Here is a 26,468-nt window from a genome sequence, read left to right as displayed (position 1 = left end):
ATCTTCTTCTTCCGGTTGGAAGCAAAGTCGAGTTTTATACTCGACTTGATTCGATTCGACTCGACTCAACTCGTTTCACGATTCGCCAACGAGACACGACGACAACTCAACTACTTACTACTTAGAAAGAATCGACGAATGTTACGACAGCAAAACTCGATAACACGCAGTCGATCGATCGCTTTTGTAACGGTTTCAGCTTTGCGATCGATAGGCTTGCAACCGTTAAGAGACATCGATATCATTATCGACGGTCCGTCCTTCGAGGGGGGTTAGAGGGGGAAATCGATGAAGGGAGGTCACTGCCTTTTCATTTGATCTTAGATCATTGAAACGAACTATGATTATTCGATATTTTTAATTTACAAATTATTTATATATATATATATATGTTCATTTATTTATTATTATTATTCCATAATTATTATAATAATAATAATAAATTAATATTACGATTTAATTATATTATTATAATTTAAATTATAATTAAATAAATATATATATATATATAATTATATAAACAAATAAATGTATTATAAATGAAATTGAATAAATTTATATATTCGATCGATTAAATATTTTTCTTTTTCTTTTATCACGAGTATTAATTCTGACGATATTAATTCTTCATGAAAAATGCTTCGATCATCGTTATTAAATAAATACAATGGAATAAAAGGCAGCAAGTGGGCGGACTTTTGCGAAAATGATTTCGATTGGAATGATACGTGAACGCGTGATGGTATAGTAATCGGTCAATAGAGAGATATGATAGCAATAGGAATGGCTAAACTAAGAGATATTAGATACAAGGATAGAAATAGATGGATTATTCGACGTGGCTCCAGGTGGACCTTACTTTTCGACGTATCACACGAACGAACGAACGAACGAACGAACGACGACGACGAATAACAGAGAGCAATAAAATAGATTCATTAAATATACGTTTAGTTGTTTCATTAAAGATTTACAAAATGTTTCTAAAATTGCTTCATCGATTTGGTCAGTCATAATAATAGAACACATATGCAAGTACTTACATTATGCGCGTACCCTATATACTCATTCATTTCGGCCTTGTAAAAATGATTATGTTTTAAAAGCAATTTACACAAACTTTACGCGGAACGAATTAAAATTAAAATTAAAATTAAAGCGAAAGAAATAAAAAGAGAGAGAGAGAGAAATGTTAGAGTCACATTGTATATGCATTTATTTCGAGCTTGGAGAAAAAGATTATGTTTTAGAAACGATTATAAAACAAACCTTACTTGACTCGAATGAAAATTAATTAAAACGAAGAAATATAGAAAGAGAAAGAAAATGTTAAGATTGTGCATGCATTTAATACGAGCTTGGAGAAAGAGGTTATGTTTTAGAAACGATTAACGAATTTAACTTCACTCGTAATAAAATTAATTAAAGAAAAGATTTATAGAAAAACATAGAAAGAGAGAGAGAGAGAGAGAGAGAGAGAGAGAGAGAGAGAGAGAGAGAGAGAGAAATATATTAAGCTCGAGCGTACATACAAGGTCTTTTATCAAACGTAGGTCGAGAATCTAGCGAAGGCTAGACATTTAGAAACTCGAAGGGATACTCATAAAAGTGTGTATGTGTTTGTGAAAAGGTGTTAGCACGTAAGTGAGCACAACCACACGCACACACATGCACGCACCAAACGCACATACACACACACTACACGGAAAGAGCTTATTGACCGTCGAAATTGCCTTTGTTCTCTCTCTCTCTCTTTCTCCTCTTCCTTCCTTTTATCCTTTCTTCTTCCTTTCTCACTCTATCTTTCTTTCTCTAACAACACTAAGAATCGTCTCTCTTCGTTCCAAAAAAATAAGGAAAAGGAAGAATCGCGTTCTTGACTTTCGTAGTTCCTCGTATAAACTACCACATAAAGATAGAGACAGATAAGGATCGTCTTCCTGGGTGAACGGACGACGAACGATTTTATAATACTTCACGGTCTCGAATTATTTAGGGACTGTATAAATAAATATTAATTTTCTACGTACTTATATACATCGATAGATGCATATGTATATATCGTAAGGACGGAATCGTCGCGACGGATTCGCCTTTTGTCGTATAGGAATCGTGAATCGCGTTGGGTCGTCGGCTTTCAATCTTTCACCGAACTAAATTAATTCTACGATAATATGATAATAATGGTTAACGTATAACAAATCTTATCCAATCGAACATATTTAATCGACTTTGAACTATTTCTTCGTAAACAATAAAGTTTAATATCAACTTTGGTAGGTCGAAAGGTATTATATATCGTATCGAAGTAAAGGAGGGAGAGAATAAGGTGGGAAAGAAAGAGAAGGATAAAGAGAGAGAGAGAGAGAGAGAGAGAGAGAAAGACAGATGGCGCGTTGTTCGGGCCGATCGGTAGAGCCATACAAGGACGAAACGATCGAATCTTCGTCGATTCGAAGGATCGAAAGACGAGAGAGAGAGAGAGAGAGAGAGAGAGAGAGAGAGAGAGAGAGATAGGGGAAACTCAGGAGAGTCCCATGCCATGAGCGATGAAAGTCAACGCGGCGATCGAGAGAAAGAAACGCGCTAAGAAAGAGAGAGAGAGAGAGAGAGAGAGAGAGAGAGAGAGAGAGGAATATATGAGGAAGAAAAAAAAAATTTTAAGAGAAAAAAAGTGAAAGAAAGAAGAAGAAAGGAGACGGATAAAAAGCGAGAAAAGCTTTCGTCGTCATCGTTGTTATCCTTCTCCTTCCTTCTTCACCACCATCACCCATCTTCTCCTCCTCTTCCTCGTCTTCGTCGCGAGAGTGTCAAGCTCCCTGTGGCTACTCTACGTTTGGCTGTAACCCCCTCCCTCCTGCCCCTTACTCTACCGGCTCAGAAGAAACCGCTCGAGTTCCACACACGCGGGAGAACAGGCATACACACGCATCTCATACACACGCGGCACGAATGGTACGTACGAATATATGTACGTACGTACGTAAGGCGCGCGCACACATCACACACACACACACACACACACACACACGCACACACAGCATTCTCCAGAGGCAAAGGATTTTTTTTTATTTTATTTTATTTTTTTTTTTTTTTTTTTTTTTTTTCATATATATACTTACTGCGACGGCTAGTGACGTGTACACATATAGAGAGAGAGCAGAGAAGAAGAACACATTATAAACGCGCACACATACACATATTACACATATTTAAACTCTACTCTTACGCGCACGCTATCACCCGGGGGTCGTCTCCTCTCTTTTTCTCAGCAGCAGCTTCTTCCTTTACTACTGTCTTCTCCTCTATCGCGGTTATGCTAAATTTCATCTATGTAATTTCCTCTAATATGTATATATGTATATATATATATATATATATATATATTATATTATGTTATATATAATATATATATATTTTTTTTTCCTTTTTAATTGCTATTATACTATTACTAAGTTTTTATTATTAACTGGACGAACGTGTTACCGCACTACTACCGGACGTTATACACACAAATAATACTAATAATATCGTCATCGTCGCACTTATTTGTCCCGAGGAAGAATAATAGATAAGTATATACGCGAGCAACGTGTCCTAAAATGATGAATACGTACGCGTCGTCGTAAAGATGCATACATGCGGAATTAGCACGGTTGCATTTAAAAGGCAAACTCGACGCGTTGTCGTCGTCGTCGTCGTCGCTTCGTGATCGTCGTCGTCGTCGTCGTCGTCGTCGTAGTCGCCGCGAATGATGACAATGACGGTCACGATGTTGGTGCGTTGGAATTGGAGTTGGTAGTGATGACGATAATGATGATGATGATGATGATGATAATGGTGGTGGTGGTGGTAAAGGTAATGCTCGAGAGGATGACGCACTAACACAAAGCACTAGAAAGAACGATACGTATTCAGAGACGAACGACAAGATGCTCTAGCAAGCGGCAAACCGGCGGTTTCGTCGTGTCTCGAGACGGCGGACACCCGGTTGCTGATGGTAGTGGTGGTGGTGGTGGTGGTGGTGATCGCGTACCTTGCTGTTGCCGCTGTCCGCACATCGGTAGCCGCGCGCGAGTGTGCGAGCGTTAGTCTCTCTCTCTCTCGCGAGCGCGCGCGCGCACGACGAGTGAGCGAGCGAGCGCGCCCGACCGCGTTCTCTTTCTCTCTCTTGCTCGTTCTTTCTTTTTCTCTTTCTCTTCTTCGCCTTTGCTCCTAGGTAGCTAGCTGGCTAGCTCACTTTGCTTGCTTGTCTCTGTTCGCTCGCTTGCTTGCCTGTTTGCTTGCTTGCTTGCTTGCCTTCCTTCTTTCTTTCTTTCTTTCTTTCCTTCTTTCTTTCCTTCCTCCACCTTCTCTTCTCTCTCTCCTTCTTCTCGAGAGAAACTCTTCTTCTCTCTTTCTGTGTCGCTAGCGCCGCGACGAGCTCCCTCTCGCTCCGCGTGCGTTCGTCAGTAACCTACAAAGCGGTGGCGGCGGCCATTCAGGATTACGGGACTCTGTCCGCCTTCAGTCCAAGCGAGAAAAAGAGAGAGAGAGAAAGCGAGCGAGAGAGAGAGAGAGAAAGACAGACAGAGAAAGAGAAATTAAGTTAGAAGCTACGTCGTTGACGTCGAGACGTTCCTCTTCTTCTTCTTTGTCGTGCCAATCACTTTGCTCCAACTTTTTTCACCTCTATTATTTCTACTTCTTCTTCTTCTTCTTCTTCTTCTTCTTTTACTCGTACAATGAGTCCTCCTCGCGGGAGTTCAACAAGACGCGCTGCTTCCTCTCGCCAGGCACGCCGGCGACCTCGCCAAGCTGACTATACTCCTCTCTATTTCTCTCTCTCTCTCTCTCTCGTCCCACTGCACACAAGCATGCACGCACGCACGCACGCACGCACGAACGAACGAACGAACGAACGAACGAACGAACGAACGAACGAACGAACGAACGAACGGACGAACGAACGAACGGACGAACGAACGAACGCACGCACGAGATACAATATGAGAACACGATCCACGCTAGCAAAAGCAAAGTTCTCGCTCGTTGCTTCGTTACTACTACCGTTGCCTTTCTTGATGGCTGGCCGCTAGAGCTTCAGCTTTTTTTTCCTTTCTTTCTTTTTCTCTCTCTCTTTCTCTTCGTATTTTTCCCTACCGTTTATAATTCTCTTCTATCGTCGTCCACACCAACGGCAAACACCACACGTATTATACACGTATACACACTCGCGTTACGCGAACTCGTCCTTCCTAAAACTCTCTTTCTCTCTCTCTCTCTTTCTTTCTTTCTCTCTCCTTGTTTCCTCTTTCTCTTCTTCTCTTCCTCCTTCTTCTTCTTCTCGTCGTCGTCGTCGTCTCCTTTATCCGTAAAGGAGACGACGATGTCGCGACACCCGTACGAGGAAAAGACACCCGTACTACTCCTCGCCGCGACACCGCTCACTGTTCTGCGTTCGAGAGAGCGCACCCTCCGACCAAAACTGAACAGAGAGAGAGAGAGAGAGAGAGAGAAAGAGATAGACAGATAGAGAGAGAAAGAGAGAGAGAATGTGCGAGGAAGCAAGAAAGAGATACAGAAAGAGAGAGAAACGCGAACAGGGATTGGAAGACGCCAAACTAACTTGATCGCGGCTTTTCGAATATATCCCACGACCACCACTGTATTGAAATAAAATGTACACTTGAACGATCGGATGAACGACGAAGACGAGGACGAAGGACGACGACAACGACGACGAAGGTAATGACGATGATGATGATGATGATGACGATGACGACGACGACGACGACGACCACTACGTCGACGATAAAGATGACAACGACGACGACGACGACGACGACGACGACGACGACGACGACGACGAGGAGGATGACGACGACGACGACGACGACGACGACGACGACGAGGAGGATGACGATGGGTGTGCGATCATATCCAAGGCGGCCTCCACAATCTTATTAATATATCCTCGAGATTACGCGAATAGTACGTGAGAAATTTGGCACCTTCCCCTTTGCACTCCTAAAACGTACGATATTTACCCATTTGTGACGGATTTTCCGCACAAGATGATCATCGACATTAACGACCCAGTCCCCCACCTATTACCACATACAGACATTACCACACTTCGATTTTTCAATATGGCGACGCGCCCTCGTCGGATACCAGATGCGGCATACGTGAGAAACTTTGGCGTCGTCGTCGCCGAATTTCTATTCCTTCCTCACCCCATTGGTCCCGTTCACTGAGCGCGAACTTTCGAATCGATATTATCAGACTTGTAATTTATGAAAAAGACAATAACGATTCAAATTGCGAATATGTACTTTTCCATACGATTTCATATGATAATCTTTTATTTTCTACAATAGGGAAATATAAAATTTGACGTAACCATCGAAAATATCAATCGGCGGATGGAATTAAGGGATTAAAATATTCATTTAACGTGATTATGAATTTTATACGAATACTATTAAAGATATTTAAATACAATTTTATTCGAGCACGCTAGCTACTTTTATCATTTCTAAATGTAAATTATATCGCTAGAACGTATTCAGTTAGGACCGAAATATTTTGGTAACAGATCCTCGTATATTTCTTTATCGCTGTCTAAGAAGAGGCAAAAGATTACTCGATCCATCTGAAATTATAAGTAAGACCTTTAGGATTTATACCGTCGTATCTATGCGTCGAAGCAGCTACTTGCATTAGGCGATTGATTTTTTTTCTTTTTTTTACTTATCCTGTCTATCTAAGCGCGATATAAATTTACTTTGAAATAATTCTTACGGAGTTTTTATTATCAAGAAGAAATTGTTTGACCGTTGATATGGCCACTTCGGCTGCTGGTCTTTGCGGATAATCATAAATTCCAGTAGATATGCATGGGAACGCAATGGTTCTTAAATTATTCTCTTTTGCCAGAAGAAGACTATTTCTATAGCATTCCCTCAATTTGTCCGGCTTCTCTCCTTGTGGACCAACGGTTTGAATAACGTCTAAAATTTGTTAACCGTAAGGAATTTTGTCAAAGGACAAAGATGATGTTTAGGGAATCTATAAAATAAACTATATCATGGCTAACATTTAGCTGGCAACATATATCCTCCAGTGATTTTAGCCTCGCCAACAGGACATCCTCCTAACGTTGCGCATTCTATTTTCAAAAAGGATCCTGCTCTTCTGTGTATAGCACCGTCGACTGAGAAACATTTCATATTCTTAAATATCATGAATAACGTACTATCTTATAAAATTCATTCCTTAGTACCTCCTCCGCCAGGCACAAGACGCGAGTTAGCAGCATTGACAATCGCATCTATCTCGAGAGTGGTAATGTCTCCCTGCCAAATGGAAATCTTTCCGGCCAATTCCTCGTCGCCACCCTTTTCAACTTCCTTCGAAGCTTTAACGTTGGTATCATATTTCTTTTTGGTCCAATATTCAGCCCATGTTGTTATTCCATCCAAGGTGTTTACATTTGATTTATAAAAGTTTCTCTTTTCTTCTATCGGCATGCTCAAGAACTTCTCTAATCGAATACATAACGATAAATATATCATTTATGTTACTTCTTATACGACAACAATTGATATACTATTATCCTTGCTAATAGTATTAACTATGACGATGACTTTCGAACAAAGATATTATATATGATAAATATATTCAAAGTAAAACAGTAGAAGGCAATTATTTCTTACGTTTCTCGTCTTCGAAAGATAATTTTATTTCAAGATTGCTCGACGCCATAATTTTCTTCGATGTTAAATACCGAACGACTGATCGAATTAGCGTTGTATATAAAGTTCGTGTATAAGCTGTCGTCTAAAAAGAAGAAACAAAAGGAACAAATATTTTTCACCTTCGATTGTCCGGAATAACAACGTACGCACATCATTGTATCTCTTACTTTCAGCATCGATGTATATGATCCTTTCGCACAGGAGTAAACGTTAATAACCTTTGACAGTCATAAACATTACATTAATAAGAATAATTCAAATATACGGACGTTCTTACGTTCTATTCTACGATTAAACGAATCTTATTAACGACGCAAATATATCAGAATTCCGAAAAAAAATCTAACCGGTAAAAACTGCAAACTTGTACTGTTTTTAATTATTCTTTTTCATCCATTTACAACTATTAGCGCTATCTGCCGTTCGTTTTTTCAATCAATCAACGAATCATCTTGACTTATGGCGACATCTAATGTTAAACTCTCTCGTTTATACGAGCTTCGTAATAACTCCACCCCTTTGCGAATAATTCTCTCAACATAACATTAGATAACATATTTATGACACATCATAGACTAATTTTCTAATTTTTTCACGATTACATAATAATGTTTTATTCCTTTTCCTTTTTTTCTTTTTGTCATCCACCATAGAAATTGCTTCGGTAAGAAAGAAAAAAAAATTAAAAGGAAGAAAAAATTACATAACACATTGGATCAAATCGACAATACTAGTTTATCGTATTTGTTAATCTTTCGAAAAGAACTAAGATAGTTCATTAGAAATATTAGCGAGATTAGATCGAAATTTTCTACGAAACGAATTGATTTTTTCCTTAATCGTGGGCGATATCCTGTCACGTTCGATAGGGTAGTTACGTTTAAATGCGTGGGAGAATTCGAACGTGGGCAGTGATCGTTAAAATTCCGACGTAAAGAGGAAACCTAAACGAGCATCTTGACCACTTTGGTCTGTAAATGATACTTATGTTTTCCAATTTTTTTTTTTTTTTCTTTTTTTTTTTTTTTGCGACCAACAATCTTCGTCATTGTTTAGTTTTCCCGCAGACACACCATACATGGTTATTTGATACTTTTGATTTCTCTTCTTTTTCTGCCATTTTTTTCTTTTTTTTTTCTTTTTTTACAAATTCGTTACCAAAACGACAAGATTTTTAGATTTCAAAATAACACGGAACGAGTGCAATAAGTGTCACGGTGCAAATAATTCGATTTAGATAAAGAAGAAAATTTAGTCTCGACGCGAATGATATAATTCTTGTAGAGAAAACTTGATAATTTTGGAAGAAAATTGTTATCGCACGTGTATATATAGTTTAATATGGTTATAGTAGGAATATAAAAGTTGAAAAATTATAAAGAAAAAAAAAAAAAGTTGAGACTTTGATTTTTGCCGTAATCACGAGTCTCTTCAAAATAACACAAAATGTCATAGGAGTCATGCAACGCGTGGGATGCTTTTTATAGTTAGTTGTTACGATAAATCCATGTTCTTTTCTTTGTACATTAAATACAAATCGGGTCACGATATTCATTAGTATTATAATATTTTCACGTGTTAGTGCGAACGTGGATAGATAATTATTTATTGATGTAGGATAAATGTTAGTGCACAATTTTTCTTTTTCATTTCTTTCCTATGACGCATGCTCTACCAACCTATTACTATTCAATAATAATCAACTCGAATGATATCCCCTTTTTTCCTTAAGATACCAACTGTTATTCTAAAACCCAATCCTTTCCATTTTCCGATTAATAATTAATATCCGGCGAAATGTCATCGGAGTCATGACTTTAATTCTCGCGTTATTCGTAATCCTATTTTTTTTTCCCTTCCATAATTTTTTCACGTAACCTAGATATCTTCTTTTTTTTATTTTCATCAAGAAGACCTTGTGTATATAATAAAATTTTCAAAGAGACGAATCCCTTAACGATAATTGAAACAACAGAGAGAAAGTATAAATGAGAGGCAATTAATAAAGGATGCTCGATAAGAAGTGACGAAAAAAAAAAAAGAATGACGGAATATCAACGGGAGGTTTAATGTACGCGAGATGTGCCAGCTTAAAATGAATGAAAATCTGAGTACGATACGACGTCACTGCTATCGTGCACATCGCGGAGTAGGAAACCATCCGAAAGCTTTCGTGGTTTGTATATATAGAGCGTACACAAATTGTATACGGAATGTATATATACAAATACAAATACAAATCGGCGATATTTAACTGAATAATATATATATATATATATATATACATATATACGTTTATACACATAATATAGATAAATTACACATACAAATATATATATATATATATATATATATATATACATAAAATTTAAATATGTATTTAGAGTATGCACATTAAAAATGATTTCATTTAATTGTACGAATTCTATAAGCCTATCAAATTGATATACACCCTGTATAACCGGATACTGGTTTAAGAGAAAAAGAGAAAGGGCTAGAGAATGACAGAGAGGGAGAAAATAGGGAGGAGAGAGAGAGAAAGAGAAAGCGCAGCGCATGCTGAAAGCTCCTTCTATCGATCGATCCGCACCCGAGCTTACTCGTTTTCCTTCATAAGCTTCGCGAACGTCGACACGGTGTAATCGTCTCGCGCGTACGATCGCGACGTACGACGGGGCGTATTTTTCGTTCTCTCCGCTTTTTCTCTATCTATTTATCTATTCATCTATCTATCTCTATTCATCTATCTATCTTTTAATCTCTCGTCATTATCTCTCTTCGTCGTGCGTGTTTCTCACTCTCACTCTCACTCTCTCTCTCTCTCTCTCTTTCTCTCTCTCCTTCTCTCTCTCTCTCTCTCTCTTTCTCTATCTATCTATTTCTATCCTCTTTTCTATCTATCTTAATTTATCTTATTAGTCTACGTTAAAAATATTTTTCTCTCCTTTGTCTTCCTTCCCTTCTTTTTCTATTTCTATTTCTATTTCTTATTCTTCTTCTTCTTCTTCGTCCTCCTTATCTTCTACTTCCAACGTAGGATAAAAATCTTGAAGGCGAAGATCGAAAGAAGTCCGTCGTCATGGCGCATCGAAGCGAATCCTTCAAAGCACTCTGTCTATTGTGTGAGTTTTCTGCTTTTCTTTTCTTTCTTTCTTCTTTTCTCTCTCTTTTTCTCCCAACCCACCCCTATCTCCATCCCTCTTCCTCTCTCCTTCTATATCTATAACTTTTACAATCTCTTTTTGAATTATTATCTGCAAGATCGTCTCTCCATTTTACTTACTTTTCTATATATTTCTATAAAATAGAAAGAGAGAGAGGGAGAGAAGAAAAAGGGCAAAACTAGTACTACTGTATAATATATATATATATATATATATTTCTTTCTTTCTCTTTTTTTCTAAAGAATGCAAAAAGAAAAGAAAAGATTCGCGTTCTTAGAGGAGATCCTTTTCAGAAAAATTTATTTTTTTATTTTTTAAAGAAACAAATTCAAACTCATCCCTTTATACACGAAATATATATATGACTATTTGTATAATATACAATATTTTGTCGCTTTCTCTTTTTGTAAATTTACAGAATACCTTATACGAATGTTTTTCTTTCTCCTCGACACAGCACGGAAACGTGCTTTAATTTTATGCTTCCTAAGCCGAAAACGAGCCATCGTCACGCGCAAATTCATTCTCGCGTGTACTCCTCTCCTTCTTCCTCCTCCTCCTCCTTCTACCTTCCTTCTCTCTCTCTCTCTCTCTCTCTCTCTTTCTCTCTCCTTCCGTCTTCCAATCCTCTCTCCTTTCCACTTTATTTCCCCTACTTGTCCACTTTCATTTTGCTTAATGAAATTTCTCTTTCTATTCCCTGTAGGGTGTGTCTTGGGCAACGTGTTCAGTGTTCCTACTCCAACCACATCGCCCTTAAAAGTGGAAGATCACAGGTATACGACACGTAGGATACCGAAGACTATAGTCGATTTGCCAACTCAAAGAACCAGATTGCCAATTGTAAGTATCCAAATATATTTCCTTTCGATAGAGATTTTCTTTTCTTTTTGATAGATTTTAATGTATAAAAAGAAAACGAATGAAACAACAATGACACCGATATATCAATGACAATTAAGTACGAACGAAAGTAGGGATAGTTTATGATCGTAATTATTAATCGATAATATGAAATCTCTATCATAATTGAATATAAAATGAGAAATAGAAAATAGAATTTATAAGGGGAGGTAGAGAGATATTTGTAAAAGAAATTTTTCAAGGTTTAATGCAAAATTTAAAAAAAAGAAAAAGAAAAAAAAAGAAAAAAGAAAAATGAAACACGCCGGAATGATATCTATGGATTTTAATAATATCCTTTGTAATATTTAATGAGAGAAGAAAAACATGGAGAAATAACGAATTGTTTTATTTTTTTGTTCCTTTGTACATTGAAGTCGGTACACTGTTCTGATTATGCACGTCCTGTCGGTCTGAATTATTGACTCGTACTACTGGCAGTCTCTCTCTCTCTCTCTCTCTCTCTCTCTCTCTCTCTCTCTCTCTCTCTCCAAAGTCCGGACCGAGTTATTTACTTAACGTTCACTCTTCTACTTCTGCACGCACATTCATGAATAAGTTAATCTCTTTCCCTTTTTCTTTCTACATTTTGCATAATATATTCAACCTGTACATGCGTCAACGACTTCAAGTGAATTTCCTTCTCTCTCTCTCTCTCTCTCTCTCTCTCTCTTTCTTGTTTCTAAACGTTATTACCGATTGACGTCGAACCGTTTCCAAGGTGACGAGAAATAATCGTTTGACTTGCCCAAATCATTTCCTACAATTTAACCATTCCTCGCGTAACAAAAGATCATAAGGTTTCCAATTATGAAGATATATATATATATATATATATATATATATATATATATATGTACGATTACACGAATAATACCTATTACATAATAATACCTATATATTTTTTATAGGTATAGATTTTACCCTTTTCCAAGAGAAAACACCTACGCGTTTGATAATATCATCGTATCTTATCGTTCAGTTAGTTTTTCCATGAACGTTTACCTTAAGAATCAAATCTGATTAGAATAGACCGCAAATATACCTTGAGTATTCTCTGCTAATTCCACGAACTGATTTTCTCACTAATTTCATTTCGATTCTCAAAGTGATTCACGAGATTTAATCAAGCTTTCGTGGTACACCAAAAGGCGATTGTTTCTTGAATATATAATGCTTCAAAGAATTTCTCTCTCTCTCTCTCTCTCTCTCTCTCTCTCTCTCTCTCTCTGATCCTTCTTTTCTCTTGAATGAAACTAAAAGGAGCTAAACGTTTCTTGCTATCTTGCTATAGAATTATTCTAATGTACTGTAGATAAGTATATATATATATATATATATATATATATATATATATATATATATATATATGCACACAATGATCGATTGAAAATCTAGTTATAATACTAGAAACAAATTATATATTCTTTAACGTAGGCATTTATTAATTACTATTATTATTACTATTACTATTACTATTACTATTATATATTTTCCAGTTCGTAATGCACATATATTTTTAATTCGTAAATACGAGTACACACATACATATATATATATATATATATATATATATATATATATATATATATATATATATCAATAACATGGCATATAACGTGCATTGCACGAACACGATCAGTTACCTTGTTTATCAGACAGTTCTGTTAGTCATTTACATCTTTCATCAATCTTTTTCCTCGGTCACGAAAGCGACGAGCGACGACTCAAGCGTTATTTCTATTGACAATACGTTCAAACATAAAACATGATAATTGATCGTTCGCGATACAATGTATATATATATATATATATATATATATATATATATATATATATACATATACTTACTGTCGTGAATACACATTACATAAAATTTCATACGTTTTGTCTAGAAAGATTTACTTCATGTTCTACAATGCGAGAATCATCAGGACGCGATTACGAAGATTAATTATCTCTGCGCTTAGGGAATTAGAGAGGAGGAGGAATTACCGGTGAATTGGATAAACGTTCTGGCGAATCAATTTAAATTTCTCCCTTCACTTTAAATCCTGGTTATTGTTTCAGTCATTATTAAACCGAGGATGAAAAAGCTTCGTGAAATCAAGTTAGGGATATTGGTCTATTCGTTTTTCTTTAATCTTTCTTTTCTCCCATTTATTATTACTACTCGGAAAGATTTTTTCTCGATCTATTGTTAACGATAATATGTCGTTATTAATTGTAATAATTTACAAAGGGTAATATCGTTCATTTTTTTTTTTCCATGCGTTGACCCCAATGAATTTGGAGACAAAGACGTCGACTACGTCGATACCGATGACGACACACCACAGATCCATATCCGGAGAGAATCCGATTTATCGTTTGAACGGAGCTAATGGACAAGCTTGCATCCTCCTACAAACAGACGCTGTTATAGCAATAAAATATCGCACCGTTCTAGGCGAAGATCGAGTAAGAATGATCTTTACGTTTCATTCATTAATATCGTTCTTATTTATTTATATAAATTTTATGAAAGCGTATTAGATGTCACGCGACATTTAAATATAATATACATATATATATCCATTACGTATGTATTGTACATATAGGCGTTGAAAAAGTTTGTAAAATTTTTCTTTATCCTCATTTCCCAGGTGGCAGATTTATTTGTGCCCGACGATGCAATGGTCACAGGAAATTGCGACAATGAAAATACGGTAACGATGTCCTTGAAGTGGAACGCTTTTATGCTCCTATGGAGCTTCGCCAAGGTATTATAACAAATTTTTATTAACATTCATTTTTTTCATTTCTTTTTTTTTTTTTCTTTTTTTTTTTTTAATAATCCTTTTAAATCCTAATAAAATTTTTATCGTCATCGAATATTTCTGCTTCTATCAGGTATCGAAAAAAAAAAATATATATATATATATATATATTATGAAATTGTTAATAGATATCTTAATATAATGATAAGTTCATTACGTTAATTATTATTTCGAATCTTCTTGTTAATAAAACGCATTAAATTATTCGACGCTGATCACGTTGATCATTTTTGTGCTTAATTGTAATGACGCAAGCTTCTTCGTCCTCTTGGAGATCGATACTCGCGTTCTATTTCCAGTACGAATTCTATCCGTTGCGTAACGTAAAGTCGTTTCGACGAATATTATTTATAGAAACGTGTATCGTTTTACATGTTATTTATATTTCAACATCATCGTCGTTCTTCCGACAGATAAGAAGTTTTCAAAATGACATATTACTTGTTAATTCCTACTATGTTGTCTTTCCTTTTCTTATTTTTTTCGCTTATTCTTTATTCTACAGGTGGTACGCGACTTTTTTCTTTTTTCTTTTTTTCATTTTTCTCTCCTCCTCGCTTTTCTCTCATTTACCTCCATCGCTACTTCATTTAATGTATTCACGAATGAAATTCAGCAATGGTTATTATTATTATAGGATTTACATAGTAAAAGAAAAACGTGTAGTTCGTTGAAAACGTAATAATGATTTCTTTGTTATTCGAGGACTTTCGAAAAATCTTATAAAAAGCACGTCGGAAAGCTTCAATCCTATTCTTTCGAAGTGATACTTAAAATATAATTTTCGCGTTTGTCAAGTACGCATCTATATAGAAATATATATATATATATCTATGTGATTGCACAATGTGCATATATATATATATATATAAATTCGTAAATACGAAATAAAGTCATACGATCGATTTGACGTGGGAATAATTTCGTTCTAAATAATATATAAATATTATAGAAAAGAAATATATTATATTGTAACTTTTAATTAAAAACTCGATAACATATTGCTATTGCTTGTTTTGAAAATCGTTTATGAAGGATAGAGAAATGGGGAGAAAAGAAAATCTCGTTGCAAAAAGGATTTCATTTTTATAAAAGAAATAGAGTTTTCTATTGAAAGAGAAAACTTATTTTTCAGACGCCCGGCGGCGAACGATGGTACGTTGAGAAAATCGAATTGACCTACAATTCGAGCGACCGACATTTCGAGCTAGTAGATCAGCCAAGTAAGTCAAGTTATTACTTTGTTCGACCTCTTCAATATTTCTTTTTTCTTTTACGTTCGATACACACGAAATATCCATTTATTCTACTAAGAAAACACGATGGCAAGGGATGATATTAAAAAACGCTAGAAGATAGGAGAAGGATTTTACCTCTCTTATATGTATTTTTATTTTTCAGATAAAACTGTTCGCGTGAGTACCGGCTCGAAGCACAGTGCCATGCTTTTTCCAACACCCGTTGGAAAGTCTTATGCCTGTGACAATGAAACGGAAATTCATTTAACCGATGGCAAACATACCGCCACCGTTATCCTCAGGTATATACATATATATGTGTGTATATGTGTATATATATATATACACACACACACACACACACACATATATATATATATATATACATGACCGAGCTATATTTTAATTATTTACATATTTACATTTTTTTGTTTTCTTTTATTTTTTTTTATTTTTCTTTAATAGTTTTTTTTTTCTTGTTTCATATAAATACCTAGAGGCGAGTCAATGAAAAACGCTAACAAAGTTTACGTTTTTATAAGACGTTTATAAGACGTTTTATAAAAGTGTAAAATATTAATTTATTCGTTTGTTTAGAAATATGAAGCTTCAACCGTTCAAGTTTAAGAACAACGAATTTGCCGCTGAGTTTTCTTGCGCAGCGTTAAGTGCACGAGCAAACGGAGACGAGACTGCACCGGTCGCGGTTGGTTCCACTTTGGCCGCTGCCGTCCTATTAACTATCACCGGTTATGCGGCCTATCGATATTTCAAAGTGAAGAAGGTCAAGTACGATACGATGGAGTAAAGCACTTTGCTCTTGCGATCAAGGACACTGTCACGACGACATGCCAAAGAGATTACGAATAAGAGACAGCGAGATAAAAGGGAGTAAGAAAATCTATGAAAAAAGAAAAGAAAAGAAAAGAAACGAAAAAATGCTCCTTTAGCCAAACTAATGTCGACAGAAAAAATCCTTCGCTATTTTTATTAGTTTATTTTTGTTTTTTTTTTATTTTTTTTATTTTTTGTTATTTTTAATGAATTCCAAAAAAGAAAAAAAAAACGAAGGAAGCTATAAAAATTTTAATCGGACATATTAAAATTCGTACTGGTAATTATGAAAGTGGTCAAAGTTCGAACATTTTATTTATTTATTTATTCATTTAATTTTTTTTTTATATCGTTTAGAATTATTTATAACATTACGTATGGAAACCACTTTCGTAATCATCGGTTCTCATGGTCTCACTTTTTGAAAGAAAGAGACTCTAATAACGTGCTATCGTCGAAGCGTTCAGTGATATTTACAGAACTTTAACGCTTGAAAATCATAAAGATGGACGTACGGAAGAAAAGAAAGAGAAAAAGGAAAAAATAAAAAAGAGAAAAAAGGAAAGAAAAGAAGAAAAACAGAAAAGAAGAAAGAAAGAAAGAAAGAAAGGAAATGAAAAAAAACAAAAAAAAAAGAAGAAGTAAAAGTTACCTACTAAAAAAAAAAAAAAAAAAAAAAAAAAAAAAAAAAAAAAAAGTTATCTATTTATTAAACATCTAATGCAAGGACAAAAAGAAGAAAAAAAAAGAGAGAAAAAGAAAACAAGGTAAAAAAAAAAAAAGAAAAGACGAATAGCGTCCGCGATGATGGTCGAGTCGGTGTACCTGAGATATCTGAGATCCGAGATTTTTTTTTTCGAAAAAAACTTGTCAGACAAAAGTAATAAGAAAAACAAAATCTCTGATTAAGTGAGGATGTTATCGTTGCGAGCACGATCTCTCAATATTCACTGATTAAAATATCATAATATCACATATCGTAATCGAGCTAGTGGCCATCATCTATATACAAACTTTTCATAGGATACAAATATTTCGCGAATATATTTAGGAATATTCTCGTTGTACCTTTTAAGGACTTCGATAATCAACTCGTGCGACGATTAATCGCATTAGTATACGAGATATTAAGCGTATGTACATTTATTATTAATTATTATTATTATTATTAATTATTATCAATTATTATTAATTATCACACTTATTTCTCTCTCTCTCTCTCTCTCTCATTTATTCTCTTTCTCTTTCTCTATCTCTTTATCTCTCTCTCTCTCTCTCTCTCTCTCTCCCTACGTACGTTTCATTCGTCCGAAGTGATATAAAGTCCATATTCGCAAACTCTGATGGTTGTAACGATAGACTTTTAAAAAAAAAATCGCAGAAGGGTGTTATTTCATCCCTTCGGCAAATATCGTCATTTCTTTTTAAATCGTGATCAGTGTTGGGCGACATATTCCTTATCTCAATATCCTTCATAAATATTAATTATAAATATATACATATTTACATATCTACATACATAAATAAATATATACATATAATATAGAATGGAAAATGTTAAGTGAGATATTGAAGAATAAGAACAATGGTTTGTAATTAATTCGTTTCATTATTAAATGCGTTAAAAACGAGGAAAGATGTAATTAGCCCCTCAGGCAGCTAAAGTTTTAAAAGGGAAACAACTATAATAATTAGTTTTAAATTAATGCAAATATTTGCCTTGATATAATATTCGTAAGTTTTTTTCTCTCTTTTTCTCGCTCTTTCTCTCTTTCTCACTCTTTCTCTCTTTCTCTTTATCTCTCTTTTTCTCTTGTGTTTTTATTATTTTTTCATTGCTTAATATTTTTCTCGTCTCTTTTTTATCTCATTTTTTTCTCTCTTTTATTCGATACGTGTAAATGTAGTTTTTACTCGAAATATCTGTAAATACACATAAAGTTAAATCGATCTTATATAATATATATATATGTATATATATATATATATATATATATATATATATATATATAATTTCAATATTATAATGTTTAAATCAATTTTGCATAAATCGCGATCTGACACAGCTCGCTTTTATCGTCACGTTGCTTTTTGACATGGCTCGTCGATGATGGAAATGTGAAAAGTGTATAAAAGGGAAAAAAGAAAAAATGAAAAGAAAAAGAAGTGATTGTTGACGGGGAAAAAAAAAACAAGAAAGAAAAAGAAATTCAATTATCCCATACCATATAATTTTCGTCCCACGACACTGCGCAATTATATTGTAACATATCGTGTAAATATATTATACGTAGATCGTAACGATTGACGAAGCTCGATGATTTCATAATAAAATCTAAAAATAGGATCGCGATTAAACGTATGTACGATTATATAAAATCGATCCTTTCGAAATATCATCATCGACCTTGGTTATTATCGTCGAACGAAATAATTCAATATCGTGATAATTTAAAAATTTACAGCACACATCAATTTAAAGATTTTAAATCAAAAAGAATGTTGTCTATAGTCGACAGATAACACATATAAAAAGACCTAATCGAGATCAATACTGTTAGTTTTAAATTATTATTAAATTTTCTTAGATATAATGCGAGGGTAAGACGCACGTAAGATAACCAAAAAAATAAGGAGAGGGTTAGAAAGAGGGAAGAAAATAATAGAGAGAGAGAGAGAGAGAGAGAGAGAGAGAGAGAGAAGAGAGAAGGAAAGATAAAGATAAGTTCGACAGTTCTATAGCGGTATACCCACTTTGATTTTCTTTTTCCTCGACGCATATAATCCAAAAAAAGAAAAAAGGAAAAAAAAAAAGAAAAAAATTAAAACAAGAAGAAAAAAAACAGTCGCAAGATTAACGAACGAAGCGAATAATTTTGAGGGATGAATATTGTAAACGCGGATACGGCGTTTTTAAATGTACCGCGTATGTGCCTGTACGTACGTGTGTGTGAAAATATAATATGTATATATATATGTACATATATACCTATATATATACACGCATTTCACACGTGCGTATACATACGCCATATATATGTAATATTTACATTATCGATATATTATTAATATAACATATGAACCTCTGTCTTCCAAGTGCATATTAAAGTTACAGAAAACTTCGTGTGTAAATATATTATATGAATATCGTAATATATGCATATATATATATATATATATATATATATATATATATATATATATATATCGTCGTCAATTCGTGATCATTCACGTTGATCGCGTCAAAAGATACGATAATAACAGGATAAATAAGAAAGAAAGAAAAAAAGAAACAGAAAGAGAGAGAGAGAGAGAGAGAGAGAAAGGCACTATACGAAAAGGAAGAAATGAAATATATGATAAAATCAAGAAGACTTCTGGAAAGTTCGACAACAACAGGATCGACTCGCTATTTTAGCTCCAAGAACAATGGCGTTATTATATAAAAATGTATTTTTGTGCTAAAAGTCAATCTTATCTTAAAATTAATTAGAGACACGAGTAAACGAATAGCAATTTAATGAAGAAATCAATTTAACAATAATTATTAACCGTTCTACCTTGCGGCTTCCACTTTGTTATCGTGTCGTGTTATAGCTCGTTGAAGAAAAAGAAAGCCGGCAAAAGGAAAACGAATCAATAGTCAAACGATATTAGATCACACACATTAGCCAAACACACATATTATTAGACAATTTTGCAGTCCTCCCCTCTCTTCGTCCTTCTCGCTGTTACGTCTCGTCTAAAAAGAAAAATGAAAAAGAAAACAAAAAAAAAAAAGAAAAGAAAACAAAGAAAAAACCAAGTTACACGAACGTCGAAAGGTGCAAGGGATTGATAAGGGTGATTATTTTGTGGAAAGTTTTTGATAAGCGAACGAAAGAAAATGAAAAATTTCAAAAGGATTCAGAGTCTTTCGAGCTATCTCTTAACGAGGCCAATTAAGTTAATTTCGGCGATAGGATGAGGGTGTCGATGGACAAAGTCGGTGATTAAGATAAAGCGATTGATTAATTTCAATAACCGAAGTGGTACATAATTATACATCTATAAAAAATTGTATGATATCGATGAAAAAAAAAGAAAAAAACCAAAAAAAAAAAAAAAAAAAAAAAGAAAAAAAGGAAAAAATAATAAAGGCTGTTATACAAATTCATTCGCTCATCTTCACCCGTCTCTGTCTTTCTATATTTTATTACATTAAATTTTCATTTCAATATAATTCATTCGTATACTTCAACATCGTTATACTTAGTTGTACGATTTAGAAGTTTTCAAAGATTTCAAAAACAACGAAAATAATGGAAACGATAAAGACAGTAGATAATTGTCGAAAAAAAAAAAAAAAGAAATCAATACGATTGTGTAGATGAGAATAATAGTATAGTATATAGTTCGTAACGAAGATCACACCATCGACACCATTTTTCCTATTACCAATAATTTAAAAGTTTCAATTGCAAATAATATAGATCTTATTTATTATATATCAAACGTGCTACGCGTTTGTTCGATATGTTTTTCCTAGACAGATGTCTATGGTACGATTTAAGGTAGGGTGGGAGATAGTAGTAATAATAGTAGTAGTAATAGTAGTAGTAATAGTAGTAGTAGTAGTAAGAGAGCTCGAAACGACATAATAATTTCGCGTGGAGCTGTGGAAAAAGGGCGTGAAAAGTACAGTCAAGCAGGCTTATACAACGACCAACCAAAGGAACCCTCCGCCCCTTTTTTGCGCAATACACACGTACACGTATACACACACACACATATACAGATCTCTTTCTTTCTCTCTCTCCCTCCTACAGCATTGCTGTCAATGGTTCATTGTCGTAATGTCCATTGAAAAGATTCTACGGACGTAAATGTGGACCGGTACGGACTGATCTTATTGTCATCGACGACTAAACCATCGACTCGCGCCTGCGGGTAGTCCCGAAGCATTCGAAGAAAAATCACCATTCTCGTATCTTCTCGAGGAGATTAAGTTTACCTAAACTCGAATCTTAGGTTACTAGAGTCATCGATTTTATTCTATTAACAAAATCACTAAACAAATATGATATTGCAAAGACAAGAAGTTCTTCTTCTTATTTTTGTTTTCATCAAAACCTTATTGATCTAATAACTGCAATTTGTTTTCTTAGTTTACTGAATTATTCATAGATTTTATTTCGCGAAAATCGATAGCCAATCGTTGTAATAGAACACTGCTGACATAATTATCTAATATAAATCAATTATTTGTCTAGATTTTGTAGGTTGGAATGGTTCAAACGATCTGACGAGTTTATCTTCAATTTCGAAAGGAAAAACCCCCTCCCAAAAAAAAAAGAAAAAAAAAGAAAAAGAAAAAAAGAAAAGAAAAAAGAAGAAGAAGAGACGATTCGTTAGGACAGGGGACGTTTATTAAGTCTATTTTCCTGGTCGCGATGTCATGCATGATATAACTTACGGTTGGACAGCACGTCCTGGTAAAAGGCTTGCATAGGGCAGCCGTATATAACGGGCCGCTAACGTTATGGTGTTACGCGGCGGATAGTAGAGTGGCACGGTGTCCAGTGACTCCCATGTCGGCTTGTTATCCGGACCGCCCCATCGTTATCTGCAATTACCCCAAAACAGCCCCTAGTTTATAAATTATAGGCCACCCCCTCTAACGCTCACGACCCACTCACCCTTTACGCCACCCAGTTCTACCCTTTTCCATCCTATATCTCTCCACCTCATCCTCTTTCTGCATTTTCCTTGGTTACGTTGCGAGCATCAACGAGCATTTCTACGAACGCAACCGATTGATCGACCATTCAAATCATTTTCTCCTTTTATTCAACACCTGTAACATTGTTTTCATTTATCTTATCAAAGATTTATCTTTCTCTTTACGATTTTCTTTTCCCTTTTCACCATTTCAAATAGAAACGTAAATGATGCGATAAATTTGTAGTTTCTTTTTAAAAAAAAAGGCCCTAACCCCCAAGAGATTTTCGCGACATCTAAATGTAGATAAGTAGTCGATGTTTCCTTTTGAAAGAAGTAAGTATTTCACACCTTGTTGAACGAGGTACCGACGGTGGAACAACTACCTACTGGGTGTCCATTCGGGAGAGACAACCGAACAAAAGACGTTTCCTCTACCTGACCGTTTCTCTCTCTTTCCCTCTTTCCTTTTTTCCTTCCTTCCCTATCTCTGTCCGTCCGTCTCTCTTTCTTATAGGTCTACGAGCAAACGATTTTACAGAAAACGATATTTTGACAAGCTTGCGGTTTTCAACAATTTCTCATTCCTTTTTAAAGGTTTTACTTTAAGTATGGCCTAAAATAAATAGAGAAGTAATTGAGCCGGAGTGTAACGACGAAACCTTTCATTCCTTTGTCGTATCCTCTGCAAACAAATATACTTTGTTTTTTCTTGACTTGGCAAAAGAAGTCAAAAGTATGTCTCAACGTCTCGAAAGTTGATTTTATTTTGACGGGCTGATAAATGCAGATATATATATATATATATACATATACATATATATATATACATATATATATATATAAATTGTCGGAGAGTTCGTTAGTGTTTCCTGGAGAAAGACTATAAATACTACTCCCAGTGGTATGACGCGATAATTATTTAATTCTCACAGCGTAGACCGTTCCGCTTTGTCTTGATAAGCATTGCTGAAAGAGCGCCTCGTCCTTGACGAGTCTGCATGGTCAGCTTAAAGGAATCGTCATAGTAGGCAACGTTTCCTCTTCCCTCCGAGCTAACACAAAATCATCTTCTTATTTCTTTATAGCTATGGCAAACGAATAAACGCGACTAATCGCTGACGTCTAAATTCTTCTATACCTTACTATATATCTACCGATGAAAGGGACATTTTTATGTTAATTTATCAATGGGTATGTTAAATTTTCTTTTCAATTAAAAATATAAATCATTCGAATTCGTAAATTTCGATCAAATTTAATGTTATATAACATAGATATATATTTATTTATAATTAAACGATTAACGTTTGTTATATATAATGGAGTTTTGGATGTCTCGTTAAAAGAAAGAACGGATTAAAACGCGAGACTCTCTCTCTAATTCGATAAATCTTAGCCGCGGTACGGACAATTTCATCGTTTCAAAGGCAGCCGCTAAAGCAACAAGGAGGGGACACGTACACACAGGAGTACGAGATTTCGAGGGGTAAGTTTGTACATCTACCACCGATCTATCTATTGGGGTGCTCGAGGGTGACGGATACAATGATGTAATGCGAAACCTGTGAAACTTTCCCCCTGTCATCTCTTTTCTCTCTCTCTCTCTCTCTCTCTCTCTCTCTCTCTCTTTTCTTTTTCTATTTTTTTTTTCTTTTTTTCTTTTTATTAGACCATCATGGCGTAACGTAGAGGAATAGACGTACAAATTCTCCCAGCTAGTCTCTGAAACCGAACTAATATAAATTCCTAGCGTAAACGAAAAAGATAAAGAAAAGAAAAACAAATAAATAAATAAGTAAATAAATAAACGAATTAAATTGAAAATGTAATAAAAAGAATTTTGCATATTGTCTGACTTAGGATCGTAGAGATAGAGAGAGAGGGAGAGAGAGAGGGAGAGAGAGAGAAAGAGGAATCTTTGCTTTTTCACTTCGAGGTGAGATCAAAGACGAGAAGGAAAAAAGAAAAAAAGAGTATCTAAGATGTCAGAGAAAGAGAGAGAGAGAGAGAGAGAGAGAGAGAGAGAGAGAGAGGGAGAGGGAGAGAGAAGGGAGAGAGAGAGAAAGAGAGGTAGGGGTATAAGCGTGGAGAAAGACACGGCCGAGGGGTGAAAAGGAGGAAGTTCATAATAACGTCGAGGGACCAACGGACCTCGTCGACGCGTTCAGATGCTCTTTTCAAGAGTGCGAACCCTCCTCGACGCGCATTCAAGTGTCGCCGCTTTGTAATGCCTCTTAATACTACTCGCTCTCGCTCGTTATTAAGGATCCGGAACATATTGTAGGTATAACAGTGCCTACGATGGCACTATGGCGTCAAGCCTTTATATTGTCGTGCGTGTTGTACATCCGCGACAGGAAGTGGCCAGAGACTACTGTGAAATTTTTGAAAAAGATAGGCGACACATCGTTCGTAACCACAATCTTTCTCTTTCTCAATTTACTTACTTAATTTTACTTTTACATCGATTCTCTATCTTTCTTATTTCTTTCTCTCTCTCTCTCTCTCTCTCTCTCTCTCTCTCTCTCTCTCTCTCTCTCTCTCTTTCTCTCCTCGCTTTTTCTCCATCTAGATCGTTATTAGCGAACGTTGAGAAAGACGAGACTTTTCGAATCTACCAAGAAATCTAAGATTTCTTTATTTTTTATTTTTTTTTTTATTCTCTTCCATTTTTTATAAGTCTCGCCATAAAAATTCTCGTAGGGCACGGTTGAATACATTCTTTTCTTTTTTTTTCCGCGTACTTTACCTGCTCGAACATGTCGCGCGAGTCAGCGTAAGACGACTCCTCGTAGAAACTTGCGTCCACCTTTTTCCCACAAAACTCACCTGACACAAGTTACGGTGATAAGGAACGTCGAATGCGCCAAGTGGCACGGATTAGAACGAGAGATCCTTACGACGAAACTTTCATACCATAGTTTGAGACAATTTGCGCTTAACTTTTTATATCAGTCAGCGATTATCAGCTAACGAGTCTTTTTTAATACGTATGATGGCCACGAAGAGAAAAAAGAAAACGACGAATAGAAAATCATCGATGCGGTAACGCGGTAGTTTTTATCGGGAAATCGTATGGAGCCACCATATGTGTCAGTCCCACATGGACCCATTAAAACCACCATCCTTAATAAGCGTCCTACCTAGTCCCTATCTATCAAACAACATCATAATTGCCATCGTGTTTCTGAATCTACAGCATCCTTTCTCCCTCGAATCGTTAAAAGTTACCAGACTGACTTTTCGTCGATAACACATGTTATCCTTTAAACGTTCCATCTCCCTTTACGACGTTAATTAGTTGCAATTATCAATATTCGTAATTTTCCTAATTGCATGATAAAATAAAATACTATTAAGAAAGTTTCGTTAAAAAGCGTTGATAAGACTGGAGTTTAGAATGGATTAAATCGACGCTTGTAGTAATTCATTCACTATCATTAGTCGAATGCTTTTCGTTTGCGAAACATTCAGAAGCGTGTCCTTTTCTAGGATCTCTCCTAGTTGAATGAAGTAGAACGTACAAAACGGTACACAAGGGATGATGACAGTCCTCCGTTCGTCCTATCCCCAAATCACTGGGCGCAACTAACTAACCGTGTAATCGACAATTTCGACCTATTACGACACCCTCTACGCTATAGTTTACCCCCTCGTGCAAAGTACAGAGGATAGAGACCGTACGCGACACGATAATAATCATTTCCGATCCTTATTGTTTCTTACGTCGTAATGATGTTACGAGTAACTACAGTCTGTTTAGTAATAGCCGATTCGCTCTAATAAGACGAGTTAAATTATTCTATTCTACATTATAATCAAACAATTACGTTTAATTACTTTCACAATTTTCAACGAATCTATCACGATTTTCTCTTGGTGGAAAGAAGAAAAGAGAAACAAGAAAAAATAAAAAAAAAAAAAAAAAAAGAAAAAGGGAAGATGTGAAACGTAACATTCAAGGCCGACGATTCAGGACACATAATACTCAAACAGCAATATACCTACCTGTAAATCAGAAAAATCGAGGACCAATCGCATTTTCGAATCTATCGTAGTGGGAGC

General features: G+C 35.2%; 2 protein-coding genes and 1 long non-coding RNA gene across 4 annotated transcripts; 1 reads left to right on the top strand and 2 right to left on the bottom strand.

The window, feature by feature from the left end:
* Positions 1 to 3,426: 3,426 nt before the first annotated feature.
* LOC124425331 lies at positions 3,427 to 3,754 on the bottom strand. The gene is made up of 2 exons (XR_006942480.1): positions 3,618 to 3,754; positions 3,427 to 3,544 (listed from the first exon to the last, which is right to left on the bottom strand). It is a non-coding gene; the product is annotated as an uncharacterized LOC124425331 (long non-coding RNA).
* A 2,679-nt stretch (positions 3,755 to 6,433) lies between these two features.
* On the bottom strand, positions 6,434 to 8,147 carry LOC124425330 (macro domain-containing protein CT2219-like). Of its 2 annotated transcripts, none has more exons than XM_046965558.1 (6): positions 7,893 to 8,147; positions 7,701 to 7,824; positions 7,268 to 7,528; positions 7,082 to 7,198; positions 6,787 to 6,995; positions 6,434 to 6,637 (listed from the first exon to the last, which is right to left on the bottom strand). In XM_046965558.1, exons 2-6 carry the CDS (start codon positions 7,747 to 7,749, stop codon positions 6,551 to 6,553), a joined length of 723 nt encoding a protein of 240 aa, XP_046821514.1. In that variant the 5' UTR covers positions 7,750 to 7,824; positions 7,893 to 8,147; the 3' UTR covers positions 6,434 to 6,550. The 2 variants fall into 2 exon arrangements, with proteins under 2 accessions (XP_046821514.1, XP_046821513.1); XM_046965557.1 differs by having other exon boundaries at positions 7,910 to 8,147.
* A 2,351-nt stretch (positions 8,148 to 10,498) lies between these two features.
* Positions 10,499 to 16,766, top strand: LOC124425329. Its single transcript, XM_046965556.1, has 7 exons — positions 10,499 to 10,864; positions 11,613 to 11,749; positions 14,087 to 14,269; positions 14,455 to 14,571; positions 15,764 to 15,851; positions 16,030 to 16,168; positions 16,464 to 16,766. Exons 1-7 carry the CDS (start codon positions 10,822 to 10,824, stop codon positions 16,672 to 16,674), a joined length of 918 nt encoding a protein of 305 aa, XP_046821512.1. The 5' UTR covers positions 10,499 to 10,821; the 3' UTR covers positions 16,675 to 16,766.
* The last annotated feature ends 9,702 nt before the right edge of the window (positions 16,767 to 26,468 follow it).

This window comes from Vespa crabro, chromosome 7 (genome assembly GCF_910589235.1).
Source record: "Vespa crabro chromosome 7, iyVesCrab1.2, whole genome shotgun sequence".
NCBI lineage: Eukaryota > Metazoa > Arthropoda > Insecta > Hymenoptera > Vespidae > Vespa > Vespa crabro.
The sequence above is the reverse complement of the archived record's forward strand: the minus strand, read 5'-3'. Positions and strand labels throughout refer to the sequence as shown.